The following is a 22,165-nucleotide window of genomic DNA, read 5'->3' on the forward strand; positions in this document are numbered from 1 at the left end:
TGGGAACGTGGAACGGGAGGAGAGAAGAGGGACCGCGGAGGTTCGCGCTCGCGATTCCGATGAGGGAACAGAGTAGGCGAGAAGCACCCGTCTTCTGGAGGGGGACCACATCGGCGCGATGTTCCCTATCCGAGTCGCGCCGCCGGAAAAGGCGACGGGAAAGCGGAGCCCTGCGCTACTCGCGACGAAGCGTTAGGGGTGCGTCGAGCTTTCCGCACGTGCTTTTCGGGGATGACCTTCGATTGAGTTTACTACTCACTATACTTGCTACTGAAGAATTTCGAGCGCACTTCGTCATTTTCAAATATCGCGATTACAATAGTGAATAACGATCAATGTATAGTTGTTACAAAATTATATTTCGAACGAGAGAATGGAACTTTTCGTCGAGCTTTCTTCCTTTCTCTATTTTTAATTGAAATCTGTGATTAAAAAAAAACTAGCTAAGAAATTTGATAAAAATATTAATACATACTCTAATGAATTATACTTAAGGGTTGTAAAAAATTTGTAAAAAACCGTACAAATACGTTTGCTAAGTAACTCTATTATCTTGTAATTATCATTTTTTATATAAAGAGTAGGAAGAAACTTTCTTTTTTTTTCAATAGACTTACTTATCTCTCTTTCTCCACTTTCTATTTTCTTATAAAATATTTCTATTAATGTAAAATGCAATATCATATTCTAAAAGACGTTGTTCATATAGATGATTATATAAATCAGCATAGCGCATGCAAACACACACTTTGCGTTAAAAATAAATAACCAGTTCTGAACATAATAAACGTTTTATTACATATTTGAAAAGAAAAGTAGGTTTCGTCAGAAGTATAACGATATTATAACGATGAACGCTTTCGTCTTGTTACGCACGGTTATTATAATAACCGTAATTATTGAAGTTACTTTATTAAAATGAGTTGCAACAAAGAGGTCAAGAGAGAAGGCGTGCCCTGCAGGGAAATCCCTTCGCCAAGCTAGTTGCAAAAGACGACCGAAGGCGAAATAGCGCGCAACGAAAAGTTATTCACATCTGCTGTGTACACAGAAACAAAGATTAAATGTGCATTGAAATATAAAATATATGAAATTGTTATCTATATAAACACATGAAAGTGTTACAATAAAATTTATATATATTCTATTAAATTGATTACCAACAATAAGTTTTATATAAAAATGTAAAACTATTTATACACAGTAAAAAAATTTATGTTAAATTTAACACATTTCACATGTCTCAATTTATCTACTCTAATTTTAATGTCATTTTAACAGAGGACAAATATGTAAATAAATAACACGTAATATGTGAAAAAATAACACAAAAATATAAAAATAAAAATATAATATAAGCAAAAATTCGTACATTTTCATTTAATTGTGTTGTTTTAACACTTAAAAATAGTGAATATTAACTCAACAGACAAATGTCAAAATAACATAACGACAATATGTTATATTAACATAAGAGTATGTTAAAAATTTAACACAAAAATTTCTACACAAGATAATTTCAACAGAAATACGAAATGTTTTTTACCGTGTATATATTTTTGTTTTGTCAAATTACATATATAATGTACATTCAAAATTAATTAAAATAATAATTAATAATAAAAAATATAGATATACATAAAATGGTAATAAATTCTTGATACATTTTCTCATGTAACTTTTTCCTCTAAAATCTGGATCCCTCTATAGAAAATCTGTCAACTTCTATTTTAGAAATCTCAGATTTATAAGAAATATGTACAATATTACACATAATGGTCTGTGTAAAAATGGAATTCCATATCGCGGAAGATTCTGACTCACTCGCACGCGAAAAAACTATAACTCGTGTCGATGCTTCGAGGTGCAACGATGCATCGAAAGTAACGGCGTACTTTCTTCCGAAGCGCATCGCGTTATGCACTCGCGGCGTGCATTCTCTCTTTACCTCTTTCTAGAGAGAAGAAAGGAGAGGGTGAAAGAGAGAGGGAAAAAGAGAGCAGATGGCAATGGGAGGAAGAGCGGCTCAGAGCAGCATGCAGCTCCGTTCTACACGAGGAACTCTGCGACTACACGCTTTCCCCCGTATAACTAACAGGTGGAAGCCGCTCGAAACGCGTAGCTTTCCTCGAGATTAGCAGGTGGAAGATGCTCATGGTCGTGTCGCAGATGATTCAGAAATAAGCCCGGGGAAAAGAGGCGGGAGAAGAACATAAAGGAAGGGGGCAGATGGACGATACGTGAGCTGTTTTTGTTCCAACTAGTTTCAGAATTATGGGATGGCACTAGAATCCCGTTGCACGAGAATGAATAACGCGGTGAGAGAAGAGAAAAAAAATACCGCTATATCGGTCATAAAACATTCTTCTTTTTTTGTATGAATTGCTTAAAGAAATAGTAAATACAATACTTATTAAAGCAATGAAAAAAAAAATCGCAATTAACTCGAAATATAAATGCTTAATATTTCTTAATAAGTCTTTCAAATTATGATATTACTATTACACATTGTGGCGATAAATGCCACAAGAATATTAAAATATATATAAAATAAAATATACACGAAATAAAAAATATATGACAAGCGACGAGTGTTAAGGATATCGCGACCGGTGACACAAAATAATAAATAAATAAATAAGCGTCTAGCATGACGAAGGTAGATTGTGATTTCCGAACAGAATAAAAAGCGAAAGTCTTCAAAATAATAGATAGGCTAATCACCTAAAAATAAAAATAAGGTCGTGGAAAAATCGAGAGAAGCAGGACAATACGCGGCCTCGAAGGGCAGATAGATTTTGACTCGCGCTCGCGATACACGGTTTTCCTCGGTGGAGAGTAAAAATCTGTATTTGATAACCCGAATAAACGCAGTAAAAGACAATATAATTATAACACCTATATTAACTATTCCGTCTTAACGATCCTCTCCCGATTCGCGATATTGATAGAACAATAATTAACGAGCTAAGCTACACGCACGCCCAAAACATTAAAATAGATTTAATACACGGAAAAAATTAACTACTATAACTAAATTTTAGCTGTCCCTATATTACACATGAAATTTATTATGCCTTAGCTACGATAGCTAATATTTTTTAGCTATAGAATTCTCCGTGCAACTATAGCTAAAAAATATTAGTTACCAGCTAGCTAAAATTTAGGTATGATGGTACATTTTTTTCCGCATACATATTGAAGTTGAAATAGCTATATTGGAGCATTCTTTTTATGTAATGTACAAGATCAATAATAAGGTAATTGTTTAATTATTTTAATTAAATTTATATTAAAAAATAATTAAAATATTGCCGCAAATATGATGAATTATCGCAAAAGATTCAATGGTTTTTTTTATAAGCCAAGTGTTTTGCCCTTGTCGGTTTTTCTTATCTTGACATATCGATCTGACAGAATAAGACCATGAAAAAATGACACATTTACATGTTAATGATACCATTTCTGGCGCAATTATGCAATAAAATTCATATTTCTCAGTCGTATGCAAATCGGCTCAATTTCTATAAAACATCGCGAAGCAATCGTACAGAAAAATTGTCGAGTCGCGGATTATTGCTACCAAACATGTAAAGCAGCATGATTGCGTGTTCTGCGTATTCGAGTCGTACACCGTTAAACCGTAGCAAGTAGACTGTATTATTGATGGTTTATTGCTCGAATCGACCGGCGGACGATGGTACCACGGGGCACCAAGTAGTGCATCAACACACTCATACGGCGGCCGGATCGACGAAAATATGCGGAATTATTTATTTGGCACGCGCAATTATTTCTGTATCCTTGGACGAAACTATCGCATCGCGTTTATTATTTTATGAGAAACTACATCCGATATCCTATTAAAGTCAAAGAAAGTTTCTGTGTGCAAATCTTTTCAGGTTACTTACTTTTGCATTCTGATAAAAAAATTATGCGTGACGCGCATTGTATGAGATAAAAGAAAGAAAATATCTGGTTTGTCTACAGGTTTTATGTATTATTGTCAATGTGTAATTTTAAATTTCTTGTTATATTTTGAATCAATTTGATTTGAGTGCCTCGTCGATTCTTTAATCATTTAATTTTTGATAAAAACATGATATAATATAATTAATATTAACCTACCCAGATAGCACAAGCTATTCGAAAAGAATTCATTTGTATGTCACCAATTTTGAGTCCCTTTTTAAATACATTTTGTAAAATGAATTCTATATGTATCATTTTGTAAAATGAATTCTATATGTATTTGAAAAGGGACTTAAAATTGGTGATATACAAATTAATTCTTTTCGAATAGCTTGTGCTATCTGAGTATTTATTTTAGAAATAGTTAAGTGCAATAACTAAAAATTAATAAAAGTTCAAATAAAGATTCTGAAAATTCGGAAACGTATAAAAAATGCAAAAAATCTATAATAAGCAAGTGCATTTTCATCAAGTATAACCTATAGTATAAGTATATAATTATATATTTTATGCAGCATTTAGCCACTGTTTATCGCATAATACGGTGAAAAGTATTTTATAAGGATTAAAACAACCGCTACTTTCATAATACAGCGATGGAAACGCTTAATCCTGAATAAGACTGTACTCTACATATATGCTTTTAAACATTTTTTGTCACTGAATAATTATAATTCATAAAAAAAATTAAATAAAAATAATATATAGTGTTATTATAAAATTACTTTTATTAAAAAAATTTAATTAATTTTATCATCAAAATTACTGTTAATCATCAACTATTAATAATAATTTTAATTTCAAAACATTATTGTCTTATCTACGAATTTTGATTAGAATAAACTGGAAGAAATATAAAAAGAATTTTGTTGGCGAGAAATTTATATACATATTTACAACTTTTATATAAATTTAATAAATGTCTTTAAATGTGTGCATTTAGGCCATTAAAAATTCTTTAAATCTTTTATAATTATTATTTTATTTTACTGCCATTTGTGAGTGAATAATCAAAATCTAATTTGCACTACTTACCCGGTTCTATTCCCGTTTGACTCTACCTTTATTGAATTTTTACAAAAGAACACGAATGGGACGCGGAGGTCACGTATTACTTTAAACGCAACATGGGTAATACTTAAAATAAAAATACTACATCTAATATCGATCCGTATGCGGAAATTATATTGCGCCGTCAAGGGTTAATACAGCGACCCGCGAGACTTCCGATTAAACGTTTCCAGAACGTATTTCGATAGCCTCATAGGAGTTGCTTGCATCCTCGTCCACGAGAATTACTTGGATGCAAACTGACTGCTTGAGTTAGTCCGACTCCAACATCCAGTCTGAATATTTCATAAGGAGAGACTGGTCGATTTCAGTACTTGTGGCAAACGCGGCCGCGTTGCCGCGAAAATCGTTAGTCGGTGTGTATAAATAACAGAAGCATGATATTTGATACATATAAATATTAATTAATTCAGTAGGGGAAAAAAGAATATTAATTTTTTTTCTTAATCTTTTCCTTTATTAAAATATTAAGACAAAATTAATTTTTGATATAAATAATTATAATATTATTAAAAGTACACAAATGATATTATTAAAATAAACTATTATTTATTTAAATTTAAATAAATCTTTTTATAATTATGTTTTTATAATTTGACTTTAAATAATTCAAACAATTTGTTATAAAAATTAAAGTTGGAGTTTTTTAAATATATAATATTTAATTTCCAAAATTATCACATTTTTTTTTAATAACATTAAGTTGTACTATTAAAAGCTGCATATGCAATTTTTATAAAAATGTAAAACTAATAATATTATTTTTTTTTTACAATTTTACATTTCTATAAAAATTACATATGCAATTTTTATAAAAATGTAAAACTAATAATATTATATTTTTTTTACAATTTTACATTTCTATAAAAATTGCATATGCAAGCTTTTAATAGTAACTGTTAATATTATTATAAAAAAAATTAAATATGTGATAATTCTTGAAATTAAATATGATATTTTTTAAAAGATCTTAAAATCTCCAGTTTTAATTTTAATGACAAATTCTGTGAATAATTTAAAGACAAATTTCAAAAACTTAAAAAATAATTACAAAAAGATTTATTTAAATTTAAATAAACGATTGTTTGTTTATTCGTATTTTTAACAATATTAAAATTATTTATATCAAAAAATATTTTTGTCTTTATATTTTATAATGTAAAAAAAGATTAGTTAAAATAAAATACCATAAGTTCGAGATTTTTCTAGAATACTCTATATGTGATAATATAAACCCTGATAACATCATATTATACTATAGAAAATTACGCCATTACATATCAGTGACAATGCGATGAATCAGATCGTGTGATGATTTGGCGACTGCAAGCTATAAATAATTTATTGCGAACAATCATTTGAATACAACAATTACTAGAAATTGTCGATTTCCTTTACTATTTTACTTATTCATTCAGGAAAGAATATTTTAGAATTATAGTAAAATTAGTGAAATATATAAATTAATGTGTTAACGGATCACTACAAAGTAATCTCAATCAACATACATATTTCTTTCACAAGATGTGTAATGAAATGAGCCATATGTCCATTAATTATTATTATATATTCAAGAATTATATTTAATCAGAAATCAATTTTATAAATAAAAAAAAATTAATTAAATTTTTTGGTAATTTTTATATATTTTATTTTATTTTATTCTTTCTTTTTATGAATATACGAATAACGTCTCTCTCATCGATGCATAAAATCCAGTAAAATCACAAATGCAGGGGCGAGGAGGGGAGGGGGATGGAAAAGTATGGGTTAATTGTACATAAATTCTATATACATATATTATAGAACAATGGATATATACGTGAATATATACATACTTGGCGATGATAATGCATCAATTGATGCACTTCCGCTGCATTTGTCGAGGAAATAAAGTGAGATACGTACCACGAAGACGATGCCGGAACAATTAGTCGACGCCGGCGTGTGATGTTGAATGCGTTGAATGCAATATGTCAATATATCTGACACTCTTTACGGCAGACGCTCGCGATAACTCTTCGCACACGAGAGATTCACATTTAGATAGCAACAACCGATACAGAAAAAACATAATCTATACGAAACAAATCGAACACGACTCCGCGATTTGCTGCGACACGTCCCGAGATTGACCCAGATTGAGCGCGAAAACGTCTGTGACGCTGAGATTCTCGATATATCGAATCAATCGAAACGCGCGATAACTCGATACGCCTGCGCAGATAATCTCGCGGGCGTTCCATTGCACCATAGAATTATACATAGATGTGGCATCGACTTGTTTATATGCAACGGGTAGTTTAAAGTGATTGGTGGACAATTATTCTCCGATATCGCTTATCGCTCCATCTATGCATTTTTTATTTCTATGCTTCATCGTCTGCTGAAAATTGGCGGGTAAACTGGCAGACATATGTATATTCATACAACGTGTAAATAGTGACACGTAGTATTACTGTCCTATAAAATCTGTAAATAATGTGTGAATACTTGTGAATATTTGTGATTCAAAAATGTTTACGTGTAAATGATTCTTAATATAGCAGCAAGGAATATTTTTATCAAATTTTCAAATATTAGAAAGTATTATAAAAATAATAGGTTAGCCAGGCATGTGTAATCTATTGTCATAAAAGTCAATTGATCGATCAATGACAGTTTTGAGCTCTTATTAGCAAATTATTTTCTATTTTCAAGTTATATTTTTGTATTTATGTATAAATATTTTTAACTACAAATTTAATATTAAGTAAATTGTAACATTCATTGATCGATTAACTATTTGTCATTACTTTACCTCTACAGACACACAAATTTGTTTTTTCTAAATTGAATTTTTAATTTTGTCATAAATAATAAATTTAAATATAATTTATAATTTAATCAAAGAGAGACATAATGTATTTACAGAAATATTAATTATATATTTACTTACAGGATTTGAAATATGGAGCATGAGGACAGTGATTCTAATCTGGATATCTTGAATAATCTCATATCAAATGATATTGAAGACACTGATGTTGAAAAGAGTAATATTGAACAGTCTCAGCATCCTGAACAGCCTAATCAACCTAAAGAATCTAAATCAATTGAACCAAAAAAGACTTTAACAGAATTGCAGTTTAACTTCTTAGATTCTAAGCCATGTAATGTAAATAATGAGGATAAACCAATTCATGAGAAACTTACTGATAGATCTTACGATGACAAGCTTGATTCTTCGGATGATGAAGACAGACGTAATTTTGAGGAGCAAAAGTATTCTAATTATGGACGTGAGATAAAGCAGCTATTAAAAGAGCACTCTTCTTCTAAGACTGAACAACCTGCAAAATTACAGCACAATAATAATGGTTTTAATAATAAAAATAAGTCTTTTGATCTCAATAATATAAAAAGTAGCAATAATAATACTGTTCCAAAAGATGTGTATAGCGATCCTTTTTTTGGAATAAGAATAATTAATCCTCTCATATCCTCTGCTGAATTAAAAGAACGTATGAAGGACAAGATAGCTGTAACAATATCAAGAGTAAAAAATCATATTATTTCTGATAATGTACATAATGATTGGGTAATCGCCGGTGTTTTAATCAATAAGTCAGCCACAAAAACCTCGATAAAGGGAAGTTCTTACTGCATCTGGAAAATAAGCGATTTGTCCGACGATTTGAAGACTGTATCCATTTTTCTGTTCAGTAATGCCTACAAGCAGCTATGGAAAACAATCACTGGCAGTGTAATAGGTATTCTCAATCCGAACGTGCTCGAGAGTAAGGACAACATCGATCAAGCAACTTTATCAATCGACAATCCTTTGAAGCTGATGATCCTTGGTAGATCCAAGGATATGGGTAAATGCAAGTCGATCAAGAAGAACGGCGATTCTTGTACTTCTATTGTAAACCTAAGTCGATGCGAGTACTGTGTCTATCACGTTAAACAGGAATATAAGAAATGTACTCGACGAGCAGACCTACAGTCGAGCAATAACACCTATGGATTCACCGGGGATACGTTAAAACGTATGAACAAGCAAACTGGTACACGAAAACCTTACAATGGCCTGGCGCCATTCGTACCAGTATTGGCCAAACGCAATGAGCAATTATACGAAAAGGACCGTGCTCGTCTGGAATTACTATCAAAGGCCTCTTCGAGCAGTGATATTAAAAAAACGAAAAGTGACTCGAAATCAGAGATCAATGCTGTGGATGCTAAGAAGAAGGAAATGGCTGTGGAGCTGACGAACAAACAGTCGAGGAAAGATTTTGAGCGACTCAATAAATTGAGAGGCTGGCAACCATCAAAGCAAGTAATAGTGCAATCGACATCCAATGGACCAATTCTATGCTCCAGTCCGGTGCAATCACAGGAAAATAATTATACAAGCAAACCTAAAAACAATCATGTAGATAACAAGAATTTTTTGACCTCTCTGTCTTTAAACCCGCGACTGGGAGCGGGATGTAATCAAGGTACGATAAATTTCGAACCCATCACCAAGCAACAAATTCGTACCGCCAAGATGAACGCGATTAAGTGGGTGGAGGAGCATGGAAAAATCAAAGCAAAGAGTCCCAATCAGATGCGTTCGAAAGAGAAACTGTATAAAAACGCGAAACGTCAGAGGGAGAATGATGAGCAGGAAGAACAGAATGCGAAAAAGATGAACATGAGTAAACTATTCAAAGAGATGCTAGAAGCTAAGTCCTCGCATACAGATTTGATCGAGAAATCCTACGACGAAGAAAAGGAGAAATACTTTGACAAATTAGAATTGAAGGAGAAGATGGAAGAAAAGATGTTGAACACTTTCAAGGTCAATTGCAAAGCCGTGAAGTGTACAATATGTAAATACACGGCCTTCTCGGCATCGGACATGTGTAAGGAGCAGAAACATCCGTTGCGCGTGATCGACGCTATCAAGAGGTTCTTCAAGTGTGCCGATTGTGGCAACCGGACTGTTGGTCTAAATCTTATGCCGTCATACAGCTGCAACAAGTGCGGCAGCTCGAGTTGGACCAGGGCAGCAATGATGGATGAGAGAAAGACCGTAATTGCCACGGAAACTCTGTCCATACGCGGCGCCGAGGAGAAGTTCATGGGTTCGATCGTGAAAGATGCCAATCTCAACCTTCTTGTTCCGGATGAAGATTAGTAAATTCGACTCCCGCTAATAGTTTTGTATCTAAATTAGTAAATCGTGTCGTATCGTATTTGTAAAATGTAAAAAATGATAAGACGGTGATTGCTCGAAATATGTAAATTGATAGTGTACGTTTTGTATACACTAATACGATGAATGATGTTTGTATAACATATTAGAAACTCAAATGACGAAATTATGCTACGATATATTAATTATATATTTTTTTTTAATATTTGTCTGTATTATGTGGTAAAAATAGAAAATTTTAAGATCACAAATTGCTATTTGAATCGAATGATTATCATCGACTAAAATTAATTAGAGCGAATCTTTTGCTTACCGCGCGCGATTGATTATACTTATTCCTATATATTTTATATCTTAGAATCTACAAATGCAAAACATTTGATATCCTTTTGTTTATTGTCAGTATTATCAATTTTCTTTTCTTTTTTTTTAATTTATGAAAAATGTACAAATATAAAGAAATCCTAAGAGTGTATCTCTTGCACATTTCCGAAATGAAATACATCGAATTCTCTCCGTCCGAAATGTACACAACGGGCAGAAATGTTTTGATATACAACCAGGTACAACAATCGTATAAAAAACATTGTCATCTCGATTACGTTCTTCACTAAATTACGTTTGAGGTTTATGTTTAGGCTGAGTAGAATCATTATTTCCGTTCCCGTTCGATAGAGCTTTCTCATACGAAGGTATCTGTTTTCTCACGATAAAAGTAGCCCGCGTTCCTTTCCTTCATACAAGAAAGATACGAACTATGTAAAAAGATAAATATCAACAAATTTCTAAATATGAAGAACTGTAATTGGGGTCCGAAAGCATCGCATTGACATACGTTACCAGATCAATATCATATACACATGCAATAATGCATTTGAAAACAATCTGAATGGATTTTCCGCGACGTGTTATGTCAATATAATAACTCCGGACATTAATAACTATCTGTTTGTATGAGAAACATAGATTGTATTTTTTCACTCATGTACTGTTTAATATCCTATGGTTGTCCACAATTCTATTCGGCATTGTATATTACGATGACATGTTACTCTCTTCCTTGTATATAAAACTTCGAGTAAAACATGCGTGAAAAAAGGAAGATTAGAAATAATGGTTATTCGATCCACTTTGGAATATTACTTATAAATATGATAATTATAATTATTATTGTTCCAAAAACTTTTATTATTTTTTTAATGTGTAACCGATTTATCATAGCTGTCATATATTTTGTATATACATGTATAATTTTTTAATTCCCCTCAAAAACGAGCCAAAAAAGTATTAAATTAATAAAATATAACTACATAAATTATAATAAACAATTTCCATATATACATAGAGTTAATTATTAATAAATTATATATTATTTTCTTTAGAAAAGCGATCTTTTTTCTATCATTTCACATTAATACATGTATACGCGTATATACATGGATATGGAATGTTTTAAGATCATTATTTCAATCTTCCTCTTTATCACTTGACAGAGCATAGATCTCACAGGAAATGAGCAGCAATACCATCAAAAATTTCTTTTCCGGTTCTTAGGTATAATCCCATACCATTAATGCTTGTAATCCATCATAAACAGACTTTACTTTAAGATAGCGCAAATTCAACGTGATACATATACGAAAAGGTGAAGCATTCTAATAAAATAATATCCATGATATATAATTTTTTGGACTGATTAAAAAACTTTTACGACTACATTCTGTATTGCTGTCAGATATGAAAGCTAATCATCAAATATCGAGGAAACAACTAGTTTCGATTAAAGAGCGTATTTCACTGACAAAACACATGGAAACAATAATCAATGATGAACATGTGTTAGCTGATTATACAATTAGGCTTGCAAGATATCAGAGGGGCAAACCATAATCTAAGTCATCGGTTCGATTATTAAAGCAACGCGTGGACGATATTTCAATGTACCTTTACATTAAGATAAAGATTACAAGACTTTATCTGCTCTCTTTCTGTTTCTTGCTCTCATTTTCTCTTCACTCTCTCGTTCTCTCTCGCTCACTTTCAATCATTAATATTTATCGAGCTCTTAATTTACTATCTTGCATACTTAAATCGGATATTCTGCCTAAGCAGAAACGTAGTCGCACCAATGTATAGAAATAAATAACTATCTAGACTCCTAATGAGATGTTTACATATAAAAATTTGAAGAAACGTTAAGCCGGTAATTAACATCTGGATGTCTTGAGAGACAATACACAGATACAAATTCGAACCATCGCGTCACTCTGAAATTCGTTGTGCACATTCGCAAAAATTGGATCTCTCTCGAACGTTCCACTTTGATGAAGCTCTCTTTTGCGCCTGTTTTTTGTCTCTATGCAAAGTGTACATCAGAATGATATCGCAAATGTAATGTGAATACATTATTAACGATACACTTTTTTCGTCGAGAGGCTCTCACAATATTCGAGACTCTTCAAAAAATCCTCCCTTGCTTTCCCTATACAATATTCTTTCATAAAGGATACTTCACCAAAATTGCACGTTACATTCTTTCCACATTTATGCATACATAGCGTCATTAATTACAAAGGCATCGTACGAATAAGCGAATTAAATTAACATTGTTAAAATAAATTTCGTAATATATCTCCAATATAACTGCTATTTAAATATTGCGGGGAAATATCTTTTCCTTTTTATTGAGGTGCATTACTATAACAATGAAAAAAGTTACTTCAATATATATTTTTGCGAAGCGTTTTTCTTATGTACAATTGTGTGAATGTACAAAAATCTAAGAGCCAATAGCCAGCAACGGAGCGATGTAGGATTGCGAGGAATTATCTGTCCTTATGTTTACAAGTGTATATCACTGCATAAGACGGAAATACTTCATTTACTCCGTGGATCGTGTACGCGACCTCAACTTATGTCTAAGGCAACTGTGCCGTTTTTTTTAAAAATTGACATCTATTTACAGAACTCTTCTCGCGTTATCATTATATGAATTTTTCAAATTTTCGGTGTAGAATATACGCAATTGTATGTTTATAATAATCAGTTTATTACAGCTCTTCTTCCAGGATCGTATCGGAACAAAATAATGCTATGTAGCCGCTCTTATAGTTCAAATACTCATTTCTCGTAAAATCTATGATAAGATGACAAACATCAATTTAATATAAAATTACAACCGGATCATTACATATTATACAACATACGTATTCGGCACTGTAGAGCATGTAGTGTAGTTATTTAAACGAATCTCTGAATCTGTGAATAATTAAAGATCATAAATTGTAATAAAAGATGGTAAATGTTATGAGAGTAGGCAGGTATTAAGCTGGCTTAATTAAGTGTCACAGTCTTCGAATCGCCTTTTCTTTCATAGACATGAATTATATCAGCTTTTTTCTTTTGTGCATTGATTTTACGATCTGTTTGATAATCAGTAAATTCTAGACAATAATTTCGTGATGATATCGCACTGCATTGTATGATATAATTTTGAAACATGCCCGTTTATGCTTCTTTCTTGGGACAGTATGCAAAAGAGAACATATACATTCATGTCCCCCTTCAGCTTTTTCCAAAGCTAAAATAACTAACTGACTTTGACTCTAACTGTTCGCACAAAACCATCTCACACACAAGAGGCTATAATTCAATTGTAACATATAATTTTGTAAATTCTTATTTATTATTAATTTTATTCTTTATTTTTTTATTTGCTTCGTCCAATAGGATTTTATATTTTTGACATAATTACGACTTCTCCTACAAGTTATTTGACATGATTCAAGTCAATTTTCTCTGGACCACATATGATATGACTTAACATTTTACATACAAGATTTGAGTTTAAACTTGACTCAGCACAGTCCTTAAAATGACTGGCTTGGACAAGGAGGAAGTAGAATGAAATGTGTTATCGACTTTTGGCATAGATTTGCAACAGATCAGGTTTTTTTTCTCTCTTAAACACATAGCCTCTCGTGACCCTACCCTTTTTTTTATCTTACCATGGCATATTAAGAGCCTAAATTTTTGTTTTGGCTGAAGAAGCACAAGTAAGTGCGGAAATATTTCAAATATTCAAATATTCTTTATTGTTAGCACTATTGTAATTTCAAAATAAATAAAAACCCAATTATTGCTCATCGAAGCCTTTTAATGGTTTTATTTAAAATAACTAAATATTAGTTGAGTCATGGACTTAGTAATCGTCCAAATCAAAGCTATCGATTTCGATGTCATCCAACTGCATACTTTGAAAGTCCACCTTGTACCGCAAAATACCTGAAAAATATATATTTTGAGAAATATATGCTAGATAATAACAACTATTTCTCATTTAAAGATTTCCTTTGCTAAAACAAAATGTTTACTTTTATACTTTTATACACGTAAACTCATTATTATTGATTAGATTAATAGCGAAAAACTGAAATATCGTAATAAAACAATAAAGATAAATAAGCAAATATATATGAATAAATCATTAAAAAATACACAATTTACAATCTAATGTCTACAGCAATCTGCTAAATTATATAAAATTAAATCAAATTGGCATTTTATTAACAATACTTTTCTTAGTAGGAAGTGTACTTTAAATGTTGCATTTGTAATATAAGAAAACATTAGAATTTTTATAAGACATGTATCAAACTTAAAGAAAGCAAATAGAAAAAAACTGTAATTCAAAAAAAGCATTATTCATAGACATAAAAATGAATCATGATTAGTTCAACATTTTATTATGAAATTAAAAATTATATCATTATGAAAATATAAATTAATATGATGTATCATATTATGTAAATTAAAAATATGTATATATTATATATATATATTATAGATTAATATTATATGTAAATATTATAAAATATTGTTTTATAATTTAGTGTGATTGTAATGGCATAATAAAAGAAGTATAAACAATGAAAATTTATAATTTTATATTAATAAATTTGTCGTAAATTAATATTTAAATAAATATTAATAAAATACAAAAACTATGCATATGTGTGTGTGTGTGTGTGTGTAAGAGAAATGTGTATGCATGTACTATAAAATAATTATAAATATAAAAATATTGGCAAAAATTAACGAAATATCGATAAATATATATAAAAGGAAACATCACTTAACTGATTGTATATCGTTAATACGGATTTATAATCTTTATATCTTATATATAATTTATAAAAAACAGATGTTGTACCTTTCCCAATATGCAAGCTAATAAAAATAAAATGCCGATTAGTATTTGAAAATATTAAATATTTTTAAATTGTTTCTAAAACATTTAAACTATTTTAAGCAAGTGCTATATATAAAAGAGCCATATAAATATTTATAGACATCATATATAAATACATATTAATGTTTATTATCAGAGATAACAGTTATCCTGTATACATGGAAACTTTCATATTTGCATTTAATTTTTGATATATTTTTTTTAATTATAGAATATATTATCTATGATAACAAACTTAGCCGTTTTTACAGCTCTTATTATTTAACATGCAGGTATAATCATTGAAAATGTGTATTGAATTGATTATACATTAAATTACAATTTTCAATTTTACATTGTATATAAGCATGGATAAAAGCGTACATCTGTATAAAAATATATCTAATTATAACATAAAATTTTAAATATAGCACATGTAATAAATCTTTTATATAAAACTATAAGTACTAATCTAATTGTTATCGATATCACTATCTTACTTCAATTTATATAACAATAAAATTTTATATTTTGTTTATGAAAATGGCAATACCAAATTGAACAAGATTTCTAAATAGAAAATTGAGATAATTAATGTAATAATCTTTTCCTGTTAAAAAAGAAAATATATTATTTTCATTTATAAATTACATTGTCTCTCTGTATTATTAGAGTAAATGAAATAACTGTGTTCAAGTGACATATATTAAACACACTAAAATTGATTTCGAATTATTAAATTCGTACTTGAAATAGTACATAGAGACTGAAGTACAAACTATAATACATATATTAAAGGGATATACATGCGCTTAATAATGTCATCAAATGTCACAACTATTAATGTATAGTCCAGTCTGTACAACAGATATACGTCTATAGCGTAATTATAAAGGTAAATTCTGGCAAAATGTTTAAATACTGTATAGAAAAATGGCAGAAAAAATATAATTAAGTAAATATCAGAATCATATCAAATGCACAATACAGAATCTTACTTGTGTGAAGGAATAGATAATAAATATAAAAAATATCGTGCAAACCAAAATATTTAACATATACTATTATATATATATATATATATATATATATATATATATAATTATATAGTAAAAGAAAATATAATGATTTGGTAGTTGAAAATCAGATATATATACGCACACTGCATGTGTTTCCATTCAGCGAAACTCTTATGTAACTCATATACTTAGTGAGTGATATATGAATCAAGAATTATTAGTTAGTGTACAAATATATAAGATGCTGTATATTCAAAAAGTCATCTTGGTCAGTGAGATAAATATCGATATTTTTACGATAGGACAATATACAATGGGTAGTTATATTTTTAGTAATGATAATGAAACTTGTGTCAATCATTGGCTAAAGAAGCTCACATTGACATTTAGAAGCGTTATTAACCAGTTTATTTATAACATTCCTGTGTACGACCTTTCGTTCGCAACGAATTTTCGGATGAATACGATGTTACCGTATATTTTTTTGTTGCTCAAATATGAGATGTGTTAAACGAATATGAAAGAATGCCACTATATATTTGGTAACAGGCAGATATTATTTTTCCATTGAATCAACCACTGTATTACGTTTACTTCTTCAATTATAAAACTAACAATGTACAGATCTAATGATACAGCATAAAAAATAGGATAGAGGAACTGGAAGGTTTCAACTCACCCCGTATATAAACATAGAGTTATTCGTAAATATATATGTATATCTGTGTGTGTATATGTATATGTACACACACACATATACATACACACACATAAGATTTTCTTTATTTGCATTTACTACCAAGAAAGAAAGAAAAAACAACAATGTGTTTTCAGGCTTCTTTTTTATTCGTGAAAATAATAAACATTATACCCTTGATAAACATGAACTAAAAACATCTATCATCACATCCAAAATTATTTGGAAAAAGACATATATGCATATATATACTACAGATCTGCACAAAAAAGAACCAAACTATTTAGTGAGAAACCCAATGGAAGAAACTGAATTTTTCTTGGACAAATTTATCTTTATATTTAAATTAATCACAAAAAGCAGACTACATCTCACACACAGATATATATATATGTAATAAATGTAAATATTATTTTTCCATGTCATCAAACAATGTATGTAATTTGTCATATAGATCTTAAACTTATATAATATCTAAACTTATATAATAAATTATAAGAAGCTAAATTTTAATTATAAAAATCTAAATTTTTTTGTGTAAATAGTACGTTATTAATGAGAAGCGATATATACGTTATGAAAGAGAGAATAAGAATAAGCATTTTTTTAGCCATAAAGCTAAATTAATATATAAGTAGAAGTAATGTCTTAGACATTTGACTAATTATATGCATCTGGAGATCTATACCAGTAGATACTCCATTTACTTGAATTTCATTAAATCACATTTACATTTATATCATCAAATACTTATAATGCAGGAGATAAATAAATTGATAATAGATGAACAAATGTGATAAATTTGTCCAACTTTGCAAATAACATGTTCTATGATACACGAGATGTAAATGAACGCACGCAAGACAGAGAAAGAGCTACCTGGTCGATTCTGAGTAATTCACGGATGAAATTAGTAATCATCGAGGTCAACATCATCAAGAGGCTCATCAGCCTGCAGTGACTGGAAATCAACTTTGTAGCGGAGGATTCCTATGCACCAACATATATACTCCACAATTAATATCAGTTTGATGAAACTTACTTTCCATGCAAACATAAACTTTGCTCGTGTCTAACGACGTAATGTTAATTTTTAACGACTTTTGAGGATATTGTGCCCAAACAACACAACTGCACCATAACTTGTCAATTTATGAAGTTCCACAGTAAGTCAAATGCGCAAATTGCACAAGAGAAAGCCTAACATTTACAAGATATTATTTCGAACGTTTCGAAAGAATATATAAGTATTAAATATGTTTTTAATAGTTTTCTTTACCATTCTTTTTATTTTCCTTAATCGTTTTTTACCTCACGCAATTTTTGGAAACCGCTTAATGTATATATGTATATTTTTTACATAAGGGAAGTATATGTAGGTATCTGTCTCATGAAATTCCAAATAATGATAATAAGTATATATATAAAAGAGACTTACCTCCAATTCCACCAAAACCTCTGACAAATTGGGATCCTTCTTGCGATTTGTCTGTGATAATTTCCAAGGTAGCACCAAAACTCTTGTAATTGTTTGCAAGCCATTCAAGCAATGGTTGACATTCTACAAGTTCCAATTCTACCCCGCTCTATAAAAATAGAAGCAAAAAAAAATATAAATACTTTATTTTAAAAAAGAGTAAAAAATAATCAAAAAATATTCCTATTTTAGCAATATTTGGATATTCACCTCCTTATCTGTGAAGTGCGTCTTATCCTTCTCTTGTTCTGGCGTTAGATGCAATACTTTTTCTTCCGCGTTTGTATGATTTTTCAAAACATATCGTTGAATATCTAAATTCTCCCAACATATTAGAGTTTCGACACTACCTAATTCTAAGGCTCTCAACGTGTCTTCTACACCAAAACAGTACTTGCCAGTTTCTTGAGAAATTTCATCAAAGTAACGACCTAATTAAAGAAAGAAATTAATAATGATTAAAGATGATTAAAAAGAAAAAAAATATATATATATATTATATCATTATTATATATAATTAGTATAGATATAATAATATTTTTTATATAAAGTACTAAAGTAAGGCTCCCTATATTGATAAATAATATTGATAATATAGATATATAAATATGTTTACCAATTAGTTTTTTCTCTTGGATAAATTTCACATTTTGCAAAGATTCGGCTGCTAATTCAATGGCCTGGTTAAAACCATTTTCACCACCATACGACACATCTACCAGTTTTATAACTTTAGCTTGCAATCTCTGAAAAAATCACGTGTTACCATTTAAAAAATCAATTCCTACTTTTATCTTGCTACATATATAAACAAAAAAAAATATATATATAATAAAATAATTTAAAATAATAAAAAAAATTACTTACCGGATCAAACATATCAGATTGACTAAGTTCGGTCTTGAAATCGGCACTACCCGCGAGAATCAATCCAGCGATATTAGGTTTATCGTTAGTGATGTACAGTTGAGTAGCGACTTCAGCTACTTTTCGAACATAATTATGTCGCTTTTCCATACGTAATCGGGCAAAACGCAGCGCAGACTGACCACCTCTGCCTAAAATTAATAATTTTTACAACACCTGTCACATATTTTCTAATGATTCTATCTTGTAATGATTTTAAAAAAATAAATTATGAGAACAAATAATTTTAATATTCTCTTGCTCAATGTTGAATATATTATACACACATACCATGTTTTTTCGGAAGGTCCACTGTAAATTTATGTAATACCTCACGCGTATTGCCTTGTAACGTGCCAAACAATGCTCCATTACCATCCATAACAATAAAACCAAATTTATTATCGTCAGCAAGCAATGCCGTGAGCGCTTATGTATGAAACTGCAAAATGCAACATAATTTACATAAACATCATACATAAATATAGCAGAATACATATGCACATAAATATAAGAATATTATTATATACAACATACCTTATTATCACAAAGATATAAAGAAGTATTAATAGGCTTGAAAGGTTCAAAATCGATGTTAACTTTCTTTTCTTTCCCTTCTTCTGTTACGATAGTTCCACAATAAATTACCAGGCCATTTGGAGGCACTAAAAAATATATTAATATCTATAATTATATAAATTGATTAATGGATTATAATCTGGATACATTAGTAAACGAATTAAATGTAATGTATTTCTGAACATTTGAAAATATTTAAATATATTGCAATTGTGTATATATAAAATTAAATTCTGTGTATACTCTGTTGTATTAGTAAATAAAAGTTTTAACTATTCAAAAAATTGTAATATAAATAAAAAGTATAATTACCTTTAGTATATAGCTTTAGCCTATGCTGTACCGATGTGATTGCACCCAAAACGGATAATCTATTTACACGTGACTTAATATTCGACGCTGTGCCAAATTCATCTGCCAGCATCTTGCTTACTCTCGATATTTGGTCCTTTGGAGGTATGATTAATGAAATCATACTCGTACCATTCCTGTAAAGACACATGAATATATAATATCTTTTATACATTATTTAAAAGCACTGCTGAATACCAGAAAAAGATTGTTATGGAGAAATCTGCTTACGTAAGCCCCCCATTGACCCTAATCACACTTGTATACTTTTTTCCATGACATAAAAAAAAATTGTGAACAAATCTAATATCGATATACAGGCCAACGCCTATCGATCGCGATAAAAGTACGATCTCGAAATGAAAGGAGCACATGCTCCGCGAAGCCATATGTCAGGATGGGCCCGCTCGGCGGTAACAGCTGACAGCGCGAGGCGCGCCAACGTTGTTGCGCCGACCTACTTACCCCCTGGCCATCTCGAGACTCTTTATGAGTTTTTTGATCTTCCAGATCTCGACATTGCGATCGGCGGAGGTCTCCTCGTTCGACATCGCTGTTGGCGTGCGTGGGGACGCGTGGTCGCGGCGTTACCAGGTGCTCCGATGCTGAGGAGATTTATCGCTGTTTTAGCTCGTCCGGTGAATGGACGACGACGACGACGACGACGACGTCGATGACGAGCAGGCAATGTGGCCCGCGCGTCGACAAAGCCGGAAATACCGTGTGTGACGGCGATGTGTGTCTCTCTCTCTCTCTCTCTCTTTCTCTCTACGAAAATCACACGAAGAACGGAAGATTATCGATAGCTAGGAGATACCGCACCGATCCAGTTCGCACCGGATTATATCAACCACGGCGAAACGTGGTGTGATTCAACGCAGGGGCGGCCGTCCGTTCATTCTCTCTCTCTTTCTCTCTCTCCGCCCATTAATGTCTCGCGCGCGCGGGCATTAAAGCGTTTAAGCACGGCCACCTTCGCACGCGGCCCGTTTGCCTTCCTTTCCGTTTTCTCTCACTCACTTTTCAAGGGGAGGAGATCGTTACACGAGAGTGCGAATATAGGTGCGCCGATGCGGACGATGGTGCGGGCGGGACGATGGTGGGCCTCTCCTTCAACGGCGACGCAGCTCGTGACACGGCGAGTACCACGCGAGCCTCCGTATGCACACGTCGGCCATGCGATATGGCACACAGCGGAAACGTCAGTGGACCACGGTGGTGGACGTGCCGCACCACGAGACAAAATGGGAAGCACAAAAAGACCTCGAGGCCGCCCAGTCGCGCACACGAGCGTAACTCAGCCGCAGGTCGCGTTTACATTCATTGTGGCGCGCTGGCGATGGGAGCCTCCTATTGGTCGCCTTCTCTTCGTGCGGTGACGTCACCGCGTCGGCGAATATCATTGCGGACGCGCGCGAAAACCTTTCGCCTTTCTTCCGCGCCTTTCTTCGAATTTCTCTCTCCTTCCGAATAAATCATAGATATGTATCGCAATATAATATTATATGTATTATATTATATATTAATTATATATTATATTATTAATTATAATATATAATTAATATATTATATATTATATTATATTTTATATATTTTATATTATTTGATATATCTATGAAATAAAAAACGCGAGACTGATATGTCAAAACGCGAAATTGATATGTCAAAATTACTCGAC

The 22,165-nt window shown here is 31.3% G+C and overlaps 2 protein-coding genes across 3 annotated transcripts; one reads left to right on the forward strand and one right to left on the reverse strand.

The window, feature by feature from the left end:
• Window positions 1-7,447: 7,447 nt before the first annotated feature.
• Window positions 7,448-13,766, forward strand: Mcm10 (minichromosome maintenance 10 homolog). Of its 2 annotated transcripts, none has more exons than XM_085479761.1 (2): window positions 7,448-7,656; window positions 7,984-13,766. In XM_085479761.1, the coding sequence occupies exon 2, from the start codon at window positions 7,994-7,996 to the stop codon at window positions 10,208-10,210; it is 2,217 nt and encodes a 738-aa protein (XP_085335887.1). In that variant the 5' UTR covers window positions 7,448-7,656; window positions 7,984-7,993; the 3' UTR covers window positions 10,211-13,766. The 2 variants fall into 2 exon arrangements, with proteins under 2 accessions (XP_085335887.1, XP_029160667.2); XM_029304834.2 differs by having other exon boundaries at window positions 7,448-7,647.
• Window positions 10,606-21,794, reverse strand: eRF1 (eukaryotic release factor 1). Its single transcript, XM_029304594.2, is given in 9 exon segments — window positions 10,606-14,512; window positions 18,613-18,760; window positions 18,862-19,082; window positions 19,268-19,397; window positions 19,519-19,709; window positions 19,849-19,999; window positions 20,095-20,222; window positions 20,449-20,624; window positions 20,953-21,794. Coding segments are annotated over 9 exon segments (1,314 nt in total). The 5' UTR covers window positions 21,039-21,794; the 3' UTR covers window positions 10,606-14,429.
• Between the last annotated feature and the right edge of the window lie 371 nt (window positions 21,795-22,165).

This window comes from Nylanderia fulva, unplaced genomic scaffold (assembly GCF_048542155.1).
Source record: "Nylanderia fulva isolate GAGA-0341 unplaced genomic scaffold, ASM4854215v1 Scaffold13, whole genome shotgun sequence".
Lineage (NCBI taxonomy): Eukaryota > Metazoa > Arthropoda > Insecta > Hymenoptera > Formicidae > Nylanderia > Nylanderia fulva.

What these genes read in the sequence shown, in the direction of transcription:
- Mcm10 (XM_085479761.1), top strand. Translation starts at nt 7,994, where the DNA reads ATGGAGCATGAGGACAGTGATTCTAATCTGGATATCTTGAATAATCTC.